Source organism: Dasypus novemcinctus, chromosome 1 (assembly GCF_030445035.2).
Source record: "Dasypus novemcinctus isolate mDasNov1 chromosome 1, mDasNov1.1.hap2, whole genome shotgun sequence".
In the NCBI taxonomy this organism is placed as follows: Eukaryota; Metazoa; Chordata; class Mammalia; order Cingulata; family Dasypodidae; genus Dasypus; species Dasypus novemcinctus.
Window position 1 is genome coordinate 144987498 of NC_080673.1, and position 19647 is coordinate 145007144.

The window sequence follows — 19647 nt, forward strand, 5'->3', positions numbered from 1 at the left end:
TGTCATAACCATTAAGAACCTTTATGAATTTCAAAGTTTGGTGAATTTTTCATCCTGTTGACAAAAATCTTGATAATGTTCCTGAAGTCACTTCTGAATGATCCTTCACATCTGGCAAAGTACTACCTAGGAAACTCAATTGGTTTTAGACATACAATGACCAGGTTGCAACAAACATACTTTTCAGGAATGGCACACTCACACCACTGAGTTTTATGTACTCACACCATTAAGTTTTACGTATTCACACCACTAATCGTTACCTATGGCTGAGAAAGGAAAAAAAGCACAACACAAAGATCCCCACATAGGATAATAGAAATTTTATTCGAAATTGCCTGGAAGAAGTTAAATAATGCTAATCTAGCCCATCCAGCAAAGTCTCTTTGTTATTGTGAAAGTCTTTTTCAAATATTATTTTATTGTAAGTGGATAGTTAACTGGGTTTTTTCTATTATAAAACTTTTATTTGAATAAATTTTCCCTGTGGTCTCTTTTCATATAATATAAACTTTTAATTTCTTAAGCCTTTAAAAAACCTTCATTCATAGAAATGGTAAAACCATTTCTAAATGTTTATTTATAAGTAGTTTTAAAGTTAGCTATACTTATTTGTGATACAATTTTTTAATTTTTATATTATTTTGGAGCTGGAGGATATATAGAAGAACGCTATTCAAAAGTCTTGTTTTAAACAAGTAGCTCCAGTAGAAAAAGATATTTAGTGACCTGCCTGAGCTAGTTCATATAGGCAATGGTAGAGCTAAAGTACTATTACTGTCCAGTTTACCATTCTTTCCTCCACTGCTTTGGTCAGTGTAATTTTCCCTACAGTTAATCCAAATACTCTAAGTTTTGATGCTTTGGTCCCAAAGTGTGCTTCACAGTATAAAAAAGTAAGATTTTTTCCTTGGTCTTACAACATTAACACTACTGAGTCAAGTCTTCCTTTATCTCACTTACCTTGAGCAAATCTGTTTTTTCAAAATACGTATTTAACAGAGAAATAAATCAACAGTAAGAAAATTAAGAATTGACAAACCACAGTACATTTGATAACAATACAGAGAAACACACATATTGACGAATTGAATCAATCATTTGTTTATCAGAAGCAAGCCATATCTTACTAAGGAAAACCTAAGGAAAATGGAAAATAAAAGCACCAAGAGGGATGGAATGGGAAAGGAGTTCTGTGCGTCTGCTTCCAAAACAAACAAAAGGCAGGAGAAAGGAAAGAAAAACTGTGCCCATAAAAGCTACATAAAATGGGACTCTCACTTGAAAAAATTAAGATAAACTCCAGCACACCTTGTGCGTTGTACATGCTGACAGAAGGGTTGTTACAAACCGCCGGTTCCCCAAGCAATGTATTATAGGGATTGTTAGTACCATGCGGACGAAGCAGAGCATTGCTTATAAGATGATTAGCCATGGCTCCTGGAGCAGCCCCATAGAAAGACAGAGAAAAAAAAGGTCAATCAGGCAAATGTGTTTAAAAAAAAGAAAGGAAACATTTTGAATGACAACAGTTGATATAGTCCTGATTACAGGCAGGCAGCTAATTAGACTCAAAAATATATGCTGCTAAGCTCGCGTTTTCAGCAATGGACATATCCGAGTCAATGGGAAAGAAAGGAAATGATTTACAATGCTGATTAGCCACATTTAGGATGCTCTCTTTCCCAAGGTATAAGCACGAATATGTTTCCATGCTTGCTAAACATAAAGAAAAGCAAAATCCAGTCACCATACAAACCACAAAACAAAAAACAAAAGCCAAAATAAAGTTTAAAATCTCAGAAAGAAAAGTTAAAACTAAACAAAACACTCCCTTATTCACAAAAATCACTGGGTTGTTTTAAATGAAATTGAAAAACAATAAAGAGCAACATTTACAATAAAACATTCATTTGGATAGTAGTTGTTGACACAACAGAAGATTTTGACATTTCTTAAAATTCTATGCTGAGGAATTATTTATATTTCAATAAAATAAAATACAATCACTCTTATTATAGTAAGCATACTAATTTGATGAATTTATAAATCTGATAAAATAATCGTGGATTTTATTTTTAAAGATTTTAAATAAAATATTAACTTTATGGTATCAGCAATATTTATAATTCAATTTTTCCATTTTCCAATTGGCTGTTTGGACTTTGGTATAACAAAGTAATAAAGTTAAATTCTTTTATCTTTTTGTGAACAGAAGCACTTGGTTTCTAAGACACCAGCAATATGAGTTGCAACCTCCCATTCTCTAAAGTCATTTAACCAAGAAGCATGAGATTAGAGGAATTTATTAAATATAATTAGACCATGTATGAAGCCGATAGGCAGAATTGTGTATTTATTTTAAATGCTAAAGAAAGGAAAGTGTCTGAGGAAAGGAAAATAGAAATTGTATGGGGATAGGTTGAACAAACATGCAGGTATACCTTAATTATTAATATAAGTACATTTTAGAGAATGAAAATGCAAGCTATAGAGTTAGAGAAAATGTTTGCAAGCAAATTTATAAATATTTGCAATCTGATAAAGAGCTAATATCTATGTATATTATATATCTATATAAAGAACACTCAAAAGTCAATTGTGGGTAGTGGATATAGCTCAAGTGGTTGAGTGCCCGCTTCCCACGTAGGAGGTCCCGGGGATTGAACCCGGGACCTCCTACAAACTAACAACCAACCAAAGAAAAACACCAACTCTTATTGGGGAGTGGATGTGGCTCAGTGGTTGAACACCTGCTTCCCATTTATGACATCTTGGGTTCAATCCCCAGTATCTCCTAAAAAAAAAATCAATGATAAAAAACATCTGACTAGAAAATTGGCAAGAAGCATGAATAGACATTTCACCACAGAGCATATAGGTAGCAAATAAGCACATGAAAAGATATGCTATTAGCCTCTAGGGAAATGCAGATTAAATCCACCAGATATCACTACACACCTAAATAAAGGAGTAACACCACCAAACAGTTTGGCAGTTTCTTGTAAAAGTAAATATGCAATTACCATACCACTCAGCAACTATACTTTCAGCCAATTATCTCAAAGAAATGGACATTTATGCTCACACAAAAGCCTGTATATAAATGCTTACAGCAGCTTTACTTGCATAAACAAAATCTGGAAAAAAGCCCAGATACCCTTCAACAGGTGAATGCGTAAATAAACTGTGGTACACCCACAAAATGGAATACTATTCAGCAATAAAAAATAATGAACTATTGATACACACAATAACCTGGATGAATCTATAGAAAATTTTACTGAACAAAAAAAGTAAATCCTACAATTTTATATACTTTATAATTTCACTTCTGTATAAGATTCCTGAAATGGCAAAATTACAGAAATGGAACCAGATTAGTTGTTGCCAGGGGTTAAAGACTCGAGAGGGGGAGAGCAGAGAGAAGTAAGTGGATGTAGCAGTTTGATATTGTTTACAAATTCCAAAAATAGATATTGGATTATGTTTGTAAACTGGTCTGTTACTCTAGGTGTATTTGATTGTATTAAATTCAGGGGTTTCATTTTTACTTGATTAAATTTTGATTATGGGTTTGATTGGGCCATGTCAATAGGATGTTGAGTCCCCCACCCCCTTGGTGGGCAGAGACTCACAGAGAAAAGTACATGAGAAGAACACAGAGGAATAGAGACAGTGCCATAGACACAGCAGAGGCCCAGGAAGAGAAAGAGCCTGATAGTCTACAGCTTACCTTGTGGAGAGACCAGAACATCTGAGCTGAGGAAGAAAAGAGCCCCAAGGAGAGGGACGAGCCTTATACTAGCCTACAGCTGAGACCAGAAGAAGCTGGGACCGTGGAACCTGAAGAGGAAGGCCGAAACCTGGTAGAGACCAGCAACCATCTTGCTCCATCCCGTGGCAACAGATTTGGTGAGGGAAGTAATTTATTCTTCATAACCTGGGGACTGTAAGCGTCTACCCAAATAAATACCTTTTATAAAAACCAACCAATTTCTGGTACTTTGCATCAGCCCTCCTTTGGTTGTCTAATACTGGCAATGTGACAATAAAAGGGCCAAATGAGGCCATTTGATAGTGATGGAACTATTCTGTATCTTGACTATGCTGGTGTATATACAAACCTACTATTGTGATAAAATTGCCTGGAGCTAAACACACACACACACGCAAATCAGTACAAGTAAAACTGGAGAAATTTGAACAAGATTGGTGGACTGTATCAATGTCAATATCCTGGTGGTAGTATTGTGCTATAATTTAAAAAAGTATTATTGGGGGAAACTGGGTAAAAGGTACATGGATCTCTGCATTATTTCTTACAACTGCATGTGAATATACAATTATCTCAAAATAAAAAGTAATCTTTATTGAATTAAGAAAACAAAACAAATGTAGTCACTGATAGAAAATGTTTCAAAAAAGGAGAAGGGAAAACTTGGTCATGTTATATTTAATCTTCCTAAATTATAGGTCTTTGAAATATAGTAAGGTATCAGTCACCTAACAAAAATTTTAATATCAAAATTGGGAAAGTAAGTCTCTCTTCATTTAATGGGCAATATAGCTTGTCAGATTTCTACAGCACTTCAGTGTATACTGATCTGAAAACCATTGGTTCTTTCAGGAAAGAAGTCATGTGTTTGTATCCTACACAGAACTAGCATAGAACCAGCACAGAATTTTCACTAAGTAGTGCTCAATGTTCACTGAAGTTGCACTTCATACGCATTTAAATGTTTTTACATAGTTCAGTGGCAGATCTTTATTTTATAATTTAATGGCTATATCAGGATGTTATTTTCCACTGATGAAAAAATATATCGAATAGTAAGAAGAAAAATTTAAAAGAATATTCTATAGTGCATTTCAGATAGTAAATGGTTTTATATTGGTGATGTTAGACAAACCTAAGATTTACTGTTAGAGACAGAAGTTGGTCTATATAACCTTTTATTTTTTAAATAGATTACCTGTAAACAGTACCTGCTACCTAATATCTATTATTCTAGTCTTTGCTTCAAGGAAAAAAGAAAATTATTCTTCTAATATGAATAAAAACTTTCTAAAAACTCTGAATAAGCATCTAAATAGAAAATGAAAGTTTGGATGCAACTTAAAATGAGCTAGAGTAAAAACTTAAAAATGTTAAAATAATTGCTCAAATTCTTTACACTCGCTCAAAGATCAAGAGGTAAAATTTAAGGATTACTCTTATACCTCTATATATTTCCTTTCAATGCTATACATTATCTCACTTGAAAACTAATTAGAAAACGTGCAGTATGATATGAAGATTGCCTGCCATTTTTTTCTCCTGGTTTCATACTGCTTAAAAAGTAAAATATCCCCTTTTCTTCTATTTTCTCTATACTGATATAAAAGAGATGATCTGGGCTTTAGAACATAGAAAGTTGGAAAGAATAAAGCAAAACCAGGAAAATCAAGTAAAACTAATATTTAGCCTTCTCTGTTTGCTATTCAGTTTATTGAAACCCATGAACATAAGAATAAAACAGTGGTGTGCTATACAAAAAAGGGAGAAATTCCACAATAAAATTCAAATATTTTTCAAAAATAATATATAATCTGTCTTGTTTTATCTTTCTTGGATAAAGCTCATTTTCATTTCCTAAGCATTTTCCAATTTTTAAAAATGTATTTATATTGGCAAAACAATTGTCACTGAATCTATCTTTAGTCCTAAATATGGAGGGTTATAAGTCAAGTAAGGGCTTCAGCAACAGGAACAAAGGAGTAGGATGTGGAGTCTGATGGTTAATGTTTTGCAAAGTATATAATAATTACATAAGCTTTGTAGGTTTGTGAGTTTGAAAAAGGAAGAAGATATCTGGATAACGAAACAATTACACACTCATCTGAATTACATTATGTAAAAAGGCAATACTTTTGATGTTTTTTGTGGCCGCTCAGGGCTTGGTGTGACCTCAGGAAGTCAATCTTCCTTTTGCCATTCTAAACAAGAGCAAATTTTCTATGGCAGTGTTATCACCATGGTTCCTACATTTCACAGTCACATTTAAGGAATTCCATTTATACTTTATACTTTTGAAAGGATGGCACTGGTTGTGCTGGAAAAACTGGCTTGCTGCCAATGCCTAAATCTTTAATTAAAAATTTGCACAGAACCTATATTTCTCCATCCTTTATATGAATAGTTACTTTTGGTTTTCCTCTATAGGTGCAATGCATTTCAATTGTCTTTGCTAAAGTCTATTTTGCTTGCTTCTAGCAATTTCCTCAATTTACTCAGGTCACTTTAAATTCTGATACTACTTTCCAGGGGTCTGTCCACTCTGTCTCTTCACTTTCCCTACCATTAACTTCTGATTTGTAAACTTCTCTTCTAATAGCTGTGAAACTGTTGAAGACTTCCAAAAAGATCAGTGTCTAGAGATCATCTGTCACTGTTTTTCAGCTAAAATTTAAGCTTATTGTGTAGTCGCTGTGAAGACACAAATATGTTCGTTTTTTATTTTTTTGGGGGGGAGGGGAGCAGTTACTACACTACATACGGAATACAAAGTTTAGGTGCAAATTTTCACTGTAATGGAAACACCAGGAATACAGAGACTACACAGGACTTTTTCACTGCTCTATACCAAGGGTCTAAAATAGTTCCTGGAGTTCAGTAAGTATTTGCTTAATTAATAAAAACACTTAAGAGAACTCTATGCCATCTTGCACATAAAAAACTAAAAGTCATTTTATCAATTATTAGCAGTTTTATGAATTTGAGTAAATTTTTAACATTGCCAATGGTCTAATTCTTGTTATGATTTATTTGCTTGTAACACTAACTATACTATGTACATTTTATTCGGAAATACAAAATGTTACCTAAATATTAATTGCAGGTACTAAGAGTGAGAGAAAAAAGAAAACAAAAATGAAACAAAATAAAATAGTACAACTTGCCATTACTCAAAGTAACAAGTTCAAATTGGGGTTAAAAATAAAGTGAGCAAGTAAAATAACTATGCTTAATTAAATTCTGGATATAGTCTAGTCATACTTGCTTATTTGTTGTCAAAAAACAAGGGTTAGATCTCTAATAAAGCCATGGAAGAGGAATTAAGATTGGACTTCAACATAGGTGAATCATTATTGATTTAGTCAGCCAAAGGTAGCTGATGCAAAGTACCAGAACTCTGTTGGGTTTTATAAAGGGTATTTATTTGGGGTAGAAGCCTGGAGTTACCAGGCCATAAAGCATAAGTTACTTCCCTCACCAAAGTCTGTAGCCACGTGTTGGGGCAAGATGGCTGCCAATGTCTGCAATGATTCAGGCTTCTTCTTCCTCTTAAGGCTCCATGGTCCCAGCTTCTTCCAATATCAGCTGTAGGCTGGGATAAGTCTTGTCTCTCTCAGGGCTTCCTTCTCTCCGGGCTCAATTGCTTTGCTCCCTCCACAAGGCCATCTGTAACCCATCAGGTGAATGGCTCATCTCTCTTCCCCTGTCCTCTGTCATGTCTAACAGAGCCTTCTCTCTTTCCTCACATATGTGCTTCTCTGGTGTATTTACTTCCCAGCGCTCCAACATTAAAACTCAAACTTTCTCCTATGCTGTGTTTGTTTTCTCTGCGAGTCCCTGCCCACCAAGGGGGTGGGGACTCAATGTCCTACTGACGTGGCCCAATCAAAGCCCTAATAATAATTTAATCAAGTAAAAGTGAAACCTCTGAAGTTAACACAATCTAATATGCTCAGAGGAACAGACCAGTTTACAAACAACCAAATATCAATTTTTGGAATGCATAAATAATATCAAACTTCTATAATCATGAAAGCTGTAAACAGAGGGCCAACCACACAATTTTTATTTCTAGCAAAAGCATGGTACAAGACAAACAGGATTTTCATATTCTATATTGAAAAAAACTGAGGAAAGTTTTTCCAAAAATTACTTAGAAAATCATGGAGCAGATGTGGCTCAAGTGGCTGAGCTCCTCCCACATGGGAGATCCCAGGTTTTTCCCAGTACCTCCTAAAAAAACAAAAACAAACAACAAGAAATACAAATGAAAAAACCAACTCTAGGAAGCTGATGTGGCTCAGTGGTTGAGTACCACCTTCCCACACACAAGGTCCAAGGTTCAATCCCTGGCACCCAATATGTAAAAAAAAAAAAAAAAAAAAAAAAAAATTCAGATCCTGAAATGAAAAAGATTAAATGTATAATTATGAAAGTCGTTTTAAGAAGGGTTTATTTCTTTTTCATTTATTTATACCTGCAGACTGAGATTGATATAAAGTTTTTGAAATTGTGAATTTTGATTTGGATAATAAAAAATAGCACATTCTTTTTAAAGTATAGGTTTGCCACAAAACTGTGGTATTTCTTTCCTTGTAAAATTAAAATTGGTGTTTTGACATTGGGAGGTTCTGAATGACAGCACTGTCTGGGCCAATTCAGTGCGATACATGTAACTGAGGATTGGAAATCGAAGGCAAATCTGAATGCTTTGAAACTGTGAAGTAAAGAACAGATCTGAAAAAAGATGACAGTTGGATCTCACTTGAATCCATATGATATCATTCAGAAACATAATTCAAACAACTCTGCTTCTTGACAGAAGGCTAACAAAAGTATACCGAAAAGCTCTTAAAATAACTTGAATTGTCACTCTGCTCTGCTTCTCAGACTTCATTTAAATAAATTGTACTTACATTTTTATTTGATCAGTTTAGATGGGCAAAGTCAAATCATTCAAGACCTTGGTGATCTAACCAACAAGCTGAGTATAACCATTCTTCAATTAGCACATACTGATAGCCTCAAATATAAACTTCCTTTTATTTATATACATATATAGGATGGTAAATGTTCCATTTCTTTTATCCTAATAAAATAGTTTTAACCAGATGATTCTTTCTTCTTTAATATAGTTCAATTGTCTATTCCATTCCCTCATAGTTCTGTCTTTTTTGTGTGTGAAAAAGTTATTTATAGATAGCATTTTTCTGTTATGAAATTATTTCTATTACATACACTGAGTGGTGTATATAAATCAAAGTTTCATACACATAGAGTTACTATGTCAGATCTTAATTTTGGCCCATAATAGAGACTTCATTTTGTCCAAATAAAAACAGTCTCATTAACGACAGTATTTTCTATAAAATTAGAATACTACTTTAAAATAATAACTTCAGTGTAAAGCAAAGGCTCTTTCCCAGGATTGGGGGCAGGGGAGATTTCCATGAAGTTGTGAGCCCATTAATACTATATGCAAAATGGTACAGGTGAGTGTTTTTTGTGCTCAATTATGCACCTATACATGCCTTCACTTTTTTCTGGTGAGAGGGTCCCATGGCTTCCAATTCCTCTTCAAAGACTTAGAGAAACTGGTATAAAGGGAAAGAAAAGGTAAATCTTTTTCTTCATTAATGAATATAATAAAAACAGGTTTTCTGGGGGGAAAAAGAGAGGTACCAAAGTATGCCTTATGTATATAAGTATAGCCTAAAGCCACTGTAATATAATATGAGAAAGGTTATAACTCAGAGTTTAGAAAAGAATAATATTTTAACATTATCCAATCTATTATCATCATTAGTACAAAACACAGGATTTACTCAAGATCACACATAGTTCTGGTAGTTTTACTTAAACATTTAAATCAAATGATTTTCAAACTTCTTTTTTGCACCTCCTCTCAAAAAGTATTTCAAATATAATTTTATTTGGAACCTTGTAGGAAGGCATTAGTTTTTCCTTATATACTTTTCTGTAATGTTCATTTATTTTATTTTCATACTAATGAATTAACTTATATAAAGTAAATTGAAGAAGTTTCAAAAAGTATGGGGATTTGGTTCAACAGGCATAATCTGTTTTAAGTATTGTGCTTCCTGTATTCTGCACTTCTGTGTAACAAAACAGTATCAACACACACACAACTCTACAGAGATGGACTATATAGGGTTACTTTATGAAATAGAGACACGTATAAATTAAAACAAATTGTTTATAATTTAAAACCTAATGGAATCTGCATGCTCTCCTTAAAAATTACCTAGGGTAACTTTAAGAAACAGAGAAACCTTAATTTTACATTTTTACTGTTTTTATTCAAACAATTAATAAAATTGCAAAATGTCAAAGAAGAAACATTTTGTTGAAAGCCAAGAGCTCTTTAATCATTTATTTTTTAAGTCATAAATTGAAGAGCTGACATCTTGATTTATCACAGTGTGCATTTTTAATAGCCGACAAGTTTGCTATTAAATTTTAATCAAACTGCCTATTAAATTTCATTCAAATGGTTTGACCAAACTTCAGCTTCTTTTAATAGCTAATTCATTCAGTGGGTAGCTATTAATATGGATTTCAATGACATGTTTTCTCCAAAGTACATATTGGGTTATTGTTAGTTCAATATAAAATGAAATATTTTGAATGCAGAGGTGTTGCTTCCACTTTAATATATAAATTTAGAGTTTTAGAGTTGGGAAACTATCTATTTCATTCCCTGAATACCAGAGATGTGGGGTAATATTTCGTATGTTTATATGAATAACCCTTGGGGGTCTCCAATTCTGTGAGATGCCTGTTTGTATTTTTTGTCTGTGTTTATATTGGGTTATTGAATTGTACTTATTGATTTTTTACATAATCTGGATACTAATATTTTGTTTATTCCATATGTTTTACATACCCTCTCCCAATGTCTTGCCTGTTATATAGCACTGTTTAAATATACATCTTTTTCTTGCGCTCTGTGATCTTTGTTATTTTGTTTGTGTTTTTACAAACTTCTTTAATCCAAAAGCCTTAGCGATTTTCTTCTAAAAGCTTGAAAATAATTTTTACATGTGAATATTTTTTCTGATATGATATGCAACACAAATCTGCCATGTTCCAGATAAAGAAAATTATGTCACTAGGTATTCAGTGACACTTTTCACTAATTAGCCAAAGCAGAGATGCTTAGAAATCTTAGGTTTTCTGAGTATTCAAACCAAGAGAAACAGGACTGTAATGCAGAATTCTTGGTGAATCTTTGTTTCACAATAGAAGAAGTGACTGGTCTGAAGTCGAAGTGATGCACTCAGTCATTCATCTCTGAAAATCATCTTTTATGGTCAATGCATACATACCTAGCATACACTATGCCAATTAATTAACTTGGGCAATCTGAATTCATTGGCATTGTGCTCCAAAGAACTGCATACTGAGCCTGAAGCTAATGGGCCAATTTAGCCAGACACAGAATGGCAGTAAGCCACAATCCTCTTTGATAAAACAAAGGCATTTAGCAAAAAAAAAAGTTTGCTATTCACTAAGTAGCTACTCAATGATCTCTTCAAAATCTGCTAATGGTGTTTAGCCAATCACAAAGCTATTTTTATTTGTAAATCACATACTACTTGTACACTTTTGCTGAAAACGAAACTCAGAGCAGGTGAAAATATAGCTATTCAGCAAATACAAAATGATGTATCAAAAGTGAAGAAAATATGACTTTAAATAGCACTCTCTGCCCTATCTTGGCATACTTCTCTTCCTTACGTTGTATAAATTATACAAGCTTGCATGAATAAGGTCTATCCTGATTAAAAGTTAAACTTTAAAATTGGAATCTATATGTGAAAAGGTATATCTGAGAAAAGGATATGAATTAAAACAAAGTATATGAAAAAAGAGATATTTGATAATTTGGTCAAAGATGGCCATAATCATAATCAGCTCTGTTCTGTTTAGATTGGGCTTGATTCAGGAAACTACATGGTTTCTGTTTTTCTGAATCAAGATCGACTGTCTTCTTTCAATCTATATATCATCTCGAATCTTTGTTAATTCTCCAGTGACATTCCTTAGCTGTAAATTACTTTCCACAAATGTGTTGGGTACCTTTTTTTTTTCTTAAATAATTTCAAGCATTCACATTCCTTATAATGATAAATTATGATGAAATCTTAGCATGAAATTCACTGAAGAACCTATCACATAAATGCTACTTTCAAATGTCATGCATGATGAAAGGTTGAGCTATATAAATTGCAAGCAACTGTGTGCAGTTCAACAGGAGCTATTTTAGGAGGAAACTAACAATTGCTGATGGAAACAATTCACGTATGTCTTTAAAAAAAATCTTTAAAAAATGAATATATATCCCAGCTTCCACATTTTAGTTTTGCATGTAATTGAGTGAACTCCTATTCACTTCAAAATAGAACTAAGTTAATATAGCCTATTTCTTGGAAAAAACAGTTTGAAAGGTGATGACTCAGTTAAGTTTGGATATAACACACTGCATTTATATAATCAGGACTTTGAGGTTTATAATACGGTAGAAACATTTTTCGAGATTTTTAGTTTGTTTTTAAATTCGGATCTAAGGACATTTCATAATTTCTGTTAAACCCAGAATTAGTTGCATAAAAGTACGAAGAAGTTTGATTTGTAGCACTGTCATTGAAATTTCAATTTAAATAATATTTCTACTTGTCCAAAGCATTACTATATTTTCCTAACTAAGAAGGACACAGCCTCAAAGAATATCAAAATCAGGAGTACTAAGATCTGAGAAAAAGTTTTATCTTTGTTTCTATTACTTAATGATAATAAGCAATTGTTAGTTATATATTTCCTTTACTCAAATATATAAACATAAAAACAAAAGGAAAAATAATTCTACCAATAAACTATCTTGAAAGATTCCAGAACAGAAAAGAATCACTACAAAAAGTCTTTTCATAAATTAAGCCCTTAAAATTAGAAACTGATTTATTTATTAATCTAATTCAATATAAAATACCTTTAGTAAAAGTAATATATTATTTGCCAATCTGCCTTCACATATAGTCACACTTTTTAAAAGCTTTTCTTCTTTTATAAATGTGCAGGATAAATCCACACTACAGAACTATAGTTAGAACAAATAAACTGGAAGCAAAAAACGTACATAAAGGAAACGAAGAAATTAAGATGTGAATAAATATGCTATTAAGAACACCTAAGTTCCATATGAGGTGACAAAAAATAAATGTCACATTGAAATATTCCCTTTGAAAACATATATATTATTGTCTTCACTAATCTTCATGAAAAATTGTTCTCCTCACAAGAAAACAATTAAAATCTTTTGTTATGGGTAAAGCTTTATAGTGAGAAAAACTTTGATTGGGATCTAGATTTTACCCTAAACTAGTCATTTGATCTCGGACAAGTTACTTTATCAATAGACTAAATTTCTTCATGTATACAGAGATAATGGATAATGAATAATGAACAGTGTATAGTATGTGCTGAAGTGTAAATTTCAAATTTATCAAGAATTATAAAGAGGCACATTGTAGTCTATTAGAGAAAAGAATACTAGCTATTCTGAGGATAAATTGGAGTCTTCACACTTAGTTCTATAAAAGATAGTACTTTTGTGAAAATTTTTGTGAACAGATAGTATTTTTGTGAATGTAATTTACATGGTAATTTTTCAAAGCTAAGTGAAAATGATTGGCAGGACTGATATTTAAAAGTTATCAATATATTACACAGCAGGTTATTTAATTTATAAAAAAGATGTAAGATATGCTGCTTAACTAGATATAAAAATAAACCATAAAAATGAGGAATCTATATTTATAAAGAACTCTCTTTCTAGAGGGTCTATGAGAACTTAAAGTAAAACAATAATAAAAATTAAAATAAATACAAACCATTTACTATTGTGCAGTTGATCATGAAAGGCTGGATGAATAGGAGTCATATCAATGAGACAATGTTGAAACCAAAGCATAACAAGGATTCACTGGGTGAGCATTTAAAAATTTTTCATTTTCAGTTCCTGTCAAAAATTAAAAGTGGGAACAATGTATCTTATTGACTGAGAATCAATACCCAATATATTTTATTTTTTCACTTGAATGGAGCATTTATTCTGAAAAATATTTAATCTCTCTTGGGTTAGGACTCAGGATATTAAGTGCATCCTGTTTAATTATCCATTTCTCTCAGCATCTCTCTTTAAAAATCTGTACTTATTTTGCTTTTGTGTTATTAAACTGAAATTCCTAATACAGAAGATATCCTTATTTTATTGTACATTTTCCTAGTATGTCTTTGTTGATGGCATGTACAAAGGAGGAAATTAACATAGAGTATTGTTGCCTCATTTACACATCAAGAATACAAAGAAAAATATACTGGATAAAAATATAATGACAAATCCCAGATGAAAACTTTACCAATGGCATAGATACATATTATATTTGTGCTTATATGAAAATTCCAGTTCATAACAAGTGCTTTATAATACAGGCTACTTTGATGTGTTAGCTATGAAAGTATTCATAGGCACATCATTAACTTTTTGCAAATCTCACAAATAGACTTCAGGTTTTAATAGGAGAAGGTTAATATTTACACCTAGTGATTTTTTAATTCTTCAGAACAGCAAGGCTTTGGGCAACATGGCACATTTTCTAATACAAGCCAAATTTTATTTTCTGACATGAATAAAGTACAGTGAATGAGTATAAGAGTTTCACCCTGGTAGCTTTTCTTCCTCATGGTTCTTTTTAGAGAAATTGAGGGTTTACAGACAATACAGGTACATATAATACAGGATTCCCATATATTAACACCTTGCTTCTTGCATTGGTGTGGTACATTTATTAAAATAGATGAAAGGAAATTTTTATAATTATACTATTACCTATAGTCCATGGTTTAACTTAAGGTTCACTGTGTTGCGCAGTTCCATGGATTTAAAAAATTTTTATTTTAGTAATATATATTCAAGCTAAATTTTCCCCCTTTTAACCACATTCAAATACATAATTCAGTGCTATAAATTACGCTCATAATGTTGTGCTACCATCACCACCATTCATTACCAAACTTTTCCATCATCCCACATAGAAACTAAGTATCTTTTAAGCCTTAACTTCTTATTCCCTACCATCATCCAATATCATGGTAACCTATATTCTAGAACTGACTCTGTGAGTTTGCTTATTCTAATTTAATATTATATGTCTTCAAAATTCATCCATGTTGTCGCAGGTATCAGAACTTTCGTAGTTTTTCCAGTTAGATAAAATTCCCTTGTGTGTATATAACACATTTTGTTTACCCAATTTTCTGTTGATGAACAAAGGAATTGCTTCCATCTTTTGGTAATTGTGAATAATGCCACTGTGAACATTGGTGTGCAAATAATGGTTTGAGGTGAAACTTTCAATTATTTTAGGTATATACCTAAAGGTGGGATTGCTGGGTCATAAGGTAATTCTATACTTAACTTTCTGAGGAACTGTCAAACTGTCTTCCACAGTGGAAGCACCATTTTGCATTCCCAATGGCAATGAATGAGTGTTCCTATTTCTCTGCGTCTTCTCCAATACTTTAATATTCCATTTTTAAAAACTGTAGTCATTTTAGTGGGTGTGAACTGGTATTTCACTGTGGTTTTGATTTGTATATTCTTAAGGCTAATGATTTTCAGCATCTTTTTGTGTGTTTTTTGGCCATTTGTGTATCTTCTTTAGAAAAAAATGTCTATTCTTTTGCCCATGTTTTAATTGGGTTTGTCTTTTTGTGGTCGAGTTTTAGGATTTCTTTATATATTCTAGATGTTAAACCCTCATCATATAGGTGTCTCCAAATATTTTCCCCCATTGTTTGGGTTGTCCTTTTATTTTCATGGTAAAGAACTTTGAGGCACAAAAGTTTTAAATTTTCATAGGATCCCATTTATCTATGTTTTATTTTGTTGCTTGTGTTTGGGGTGTAAAGTCTAAGACTCCACTGGATGACAATTAAGTTCTGAAGATGCTTTCCTAGAATTTCCTCTTGAAATAGTCTGGTTCTTACGTTTAAGTCTTTGATCCATTTGGAGCTGATTTTGGTATATGATATGAGGTAGGGGTCCACCTTCATTCTTTTGCATATAGATATCCAATTTCCCCAGCACCTTTAGTGCTTTCCCAAATGAGTGGAATTGGCACCCTTGTCAAAAATCATTTAGTCATAAGTGTGGATGCTAATTTCTGAGTTCTCAATTCAATTCCATCATCTATGTCTGTCCTTGTGCTAGTACCATACTGTTTTGAATAGTGTGGCTCGGTATTACATTTTAAAATCGGGAAGCATGAGTCTTATAAGTTCATTCTTCTTTGGCTATTTAGAGTCCATTAACCTTCTATATAGATTTGATTATTGGATCTTCCATTTCTGCAAAACTGTTGGAATTTTTATTGGGATTGTGTTGAACTTGTAAATCACTTTTGGTAGAATTGACATCATCACAATATTTAGTTTTTCAATCCATGAACAGGGAATATCCTTAAAAATATTAGGTCTTAAACATTTTTTAAGCAATATTAATATCATTTTGAGAAGGCTTCCCTTCTATTCCTAATTTTCTAAATGAAGTTTTTTGTAAAAGGGTGCTAGAATTTGTAAAATATCTTTTCAGTGTCAATTTAGATGATCATATGTTTTCTTCCATTCATTCTGTTCCTCGTGTGTTGTATTACATTAATTGATTTTATGTTAAGTCACCCTGGCATACATGGGATAAGTCCCAGTTGATTATAGTTTATAATTCTTTTTTTTTTTAAGATTTATTTTTATTTATTTATTTCAATCCCCTCCCCGCCACTCCCCGCCCCAGTTGTCTATTTGTTCTCTGTGTCTATTTGTTGCATCTTCTTCTTTGTCCGCTTCTGTTGTTGTCAGCGGCATGGGAATCTGTGTTTCTTTTTGTTGTGTCATCTTGTTGTGTCACTCTCCATGTGTGCAGCGCCATTCCTGGGCAGGCTGCACTTTCTTTCACACTGGGCAGCTCTCCTTACAGGGCGCACTCCTTGTGTGTGGGGCTCCCTACGCGGCACTCCTTGCGCGCATCAGCACTGTGCGTGGGCCAACTCCACACGGGTCAAGGAGTCCCGGGGTTTGAACCGCGGGCCTCCCATGTGGTAGACGGATGCCCTAACCACTGGGCCAAGTCCGCTTCCCTATAATTTTTTTAATGTGCTGTTAGATTTGACTTGCTAGTGTTTTGTTGAGGAGTTATGTATCTATATTTATAAAAATATTGGTCTGTAATTTTCTTTTCTTATGCTATCTTAATCTGACTTTTATGAGGGAGATGCAGGCCTGAGAGAATGAATTAGGGAGTATGCCTGCCACATCAAATCTTTGGAAGAACTGGAGCATGATTGGTATAAATTCTTCTTAGAGTGTTGGTAAAATTCCCCTGTGAGGCCATCTGGTCCTAGTGTTTGTTATTTTGGGGAGATTTTTGATTACTGATTCAATCTAGTTATTAATTATTGGTTTGCTGAGATCTTCTATTTCTTCTTGATTCAGTGCAGGTAGTTTGCATGTCTAGGAATTTGTCCATTTTTACTAGGTCATCTAATTTGTGGGAGTAAATTTGTTCATAATATCCTTTTATAGTCCTGTTTATTTTACCATGGTTGGTAAAAACATCCCCTTTTACATTTCTTATTTTAGTAATTTTTGTTGTCTCCCTTTTTTTCTAACTAATGGTTTGTCAATTTTGTTGTTCTTTTCAGAGAAATAACTTTGCCTTTTTCATTTTCTCTGTTACTATTCTACTCTCTGTCATTTATCACCCTTTTAATCTTTATTTCCTTCCTTCTGATCCCTTAGATATAGTTTACTCTTCTTTTTCTAGTTCTTCCAATTTTGAGATTTGGTATCTGGATTTAAAACTTATTTATTTTTTAATGACAGTATTTAGAGCTATAAATTTCCCTCTTGGCACTGCCTTTGTTGCATCCGATACATTTTGGCATGTTGTATTTTCATTTTCATTCACCTCAATATATTTCATAATTTCCCTTGTGACTTCCTCATTTTAATTCACCTCAATATATTTCATAATTTCCCTTGTGACTTCCTCTTTTACTCTTTACTTGTTTAAGATTACATGTTTAATTTTCACTTATTTGTGAATTTCTCACCTCTTCTCTCTTACTGATTTCTAGGTCCTTTCCACTGTGATCAGAGAAGATACACTGTATAATTTCAATATTTTTAATTTGTTGAGACTTGTTTTGTGACCTAATACATGGTCTGTCCTTGGTCTGTCCTGGAGAATGAGTCATATGTATTTGAGTAGAATGTGTATACTGTTGTTATTGGGTGAAATAGTCTATATATTTTTGGTTTAGCATATCATACAAGCCTGGCATTTCCTTACTGATCTTCTGTCTAGAAGAGATGTTCTATCCATCATTGAAAGTGGTATACTAAAATCTCTTACAGTTAATGACGAACCATCATTTTAACCCTTCAAATCTAACAGTGTTTGCTTCATGTATTTTCGGGCTCTATATATTTGTAGTTGTTATGGTACCTAGTTGAATTGATCTCTTCATCAGAATATAATAACCATTTTGTCCCTCATAACAGTTTTTTACTTAAAGTAAAATATAGCTTATATTAGTATAGCTTCCACAGCTCTTTTTGCTTACTGCTTGCATGGTATATTTTTTCCATCCTTTCACTTTCAACTTAGTTATGTCTTTGAATTTAAGGTAAGTCCTTGAGACAGCAAATCATTGAGTCATGCTTTTTTATCCATTCTATCAATCTCTGCCTTTTGATTGGAGAGTTTAATTCATTTACATTCAAAGACACCACAGATAATGTAGGACTTCCTTCTGCCATTTTGCTATTTAGTCTTTATAAGTCTTTTAATGTTTTAGCCCTCTAATGTTCTGTTTTGCCTTTCATAGTTATTTGATTTTTTATATTGTACTGTTAGTCCTTTCTCATTAATATCTGGATATATTTTTCATGCATTTCCTTTGTAGTTGATTAACATGGGGTTAAAATTTAACATGCTAAATATACCACTGTCATATTTGATTTGATACAAATTTGACTCCAATAGCATATATACATTGATCCCATACCTCTTTGTCCCTCCACCTTTTTTTGTACTTGTTACAAATTACACCTTTGTACATTGTATATCCCAAACCCTAGATTTATCATTGCTTTTTTATGCATTAGCTCCTGTAGGAAGTAAGAAGTGGAGTTACATGTCAAAAAATACAATATAGTAGTACTGGCATTACCCACATGGTTACCTTTACTGCAGGTCTTTATCTCTTTATGCTGCCTGGAACCACTTACTGCAGGTCTTTATTTCTTTATGCTGCTTCAAGCCACTGTGTGGTGTCCTTTCTTTTCAGTCTGAAAAACTCCCTTCAGCAGTGCTTCTGGGTCTGGTCTAGTGGTGTCAAAATCCCTCAGCTTTTGTTTATCTCAGAATGTCATAGCTTCTCCCTCATTATTGAAAGTTCCACCAGATATAAAATTCTTGGTTGGCAATTGTTTCCATTAGACTTCAAATATTTCATTCTACTGCCTTTTAGCTTCCATGGTTTCTGATTAAAAAAATGCATACTTAATCTAATCGGGGCTCCCTTTTATGTAACATGCTGTTTTTCTCTTGCAGCTTATAGAGCTCTCTCCTTGTCCTTTGAATTAAACAGTTCAATCAGTATGTGACAGGCTGTATTTTCTTCAAATTTATCTTGTTTTGTGTTCTCTGGGCTTTTGGATGTGCATATTCACAACATATTCAGATCTTTTGATAAGTTTGGTAAGTTTCCTGTCATTATTTCTTTGAA

The 19647-nt window shown here is 32.9% G+C and overlaps 1 protein-coding gene across 50 annotated transcripts in view; it reads right to left on the reverse strand.

The window, feature by feature from the left end:
* ADGRL3 (adhesion G protein-coupled receptor L3) overlaps nucleotides 1-19647 on the reverse strand; it is an 845015-nt gene that overhangs the window by 13224 nt on the left and 812144 nt on the right. For 7 of the 50 annotated variants that reach the window (XM_058297908.2, XM_071216338.1, XM_058297860.2 and 4 more), the window contains one exon: nucleotides 1312-1440. The exons of the other annotated variants lie outside the window; for them this stretch is intronic. In XM_058297908.2, coding sequence (XP_058153891.1) covers nucleotides 1312-1440 — 129 coding nt within the window. The remainder of the gene's footprint in view (nucleotides 1-1311; nucleotides 1441-19647) is intronic. 50 annotated transcript variants of the gene reach the window in all.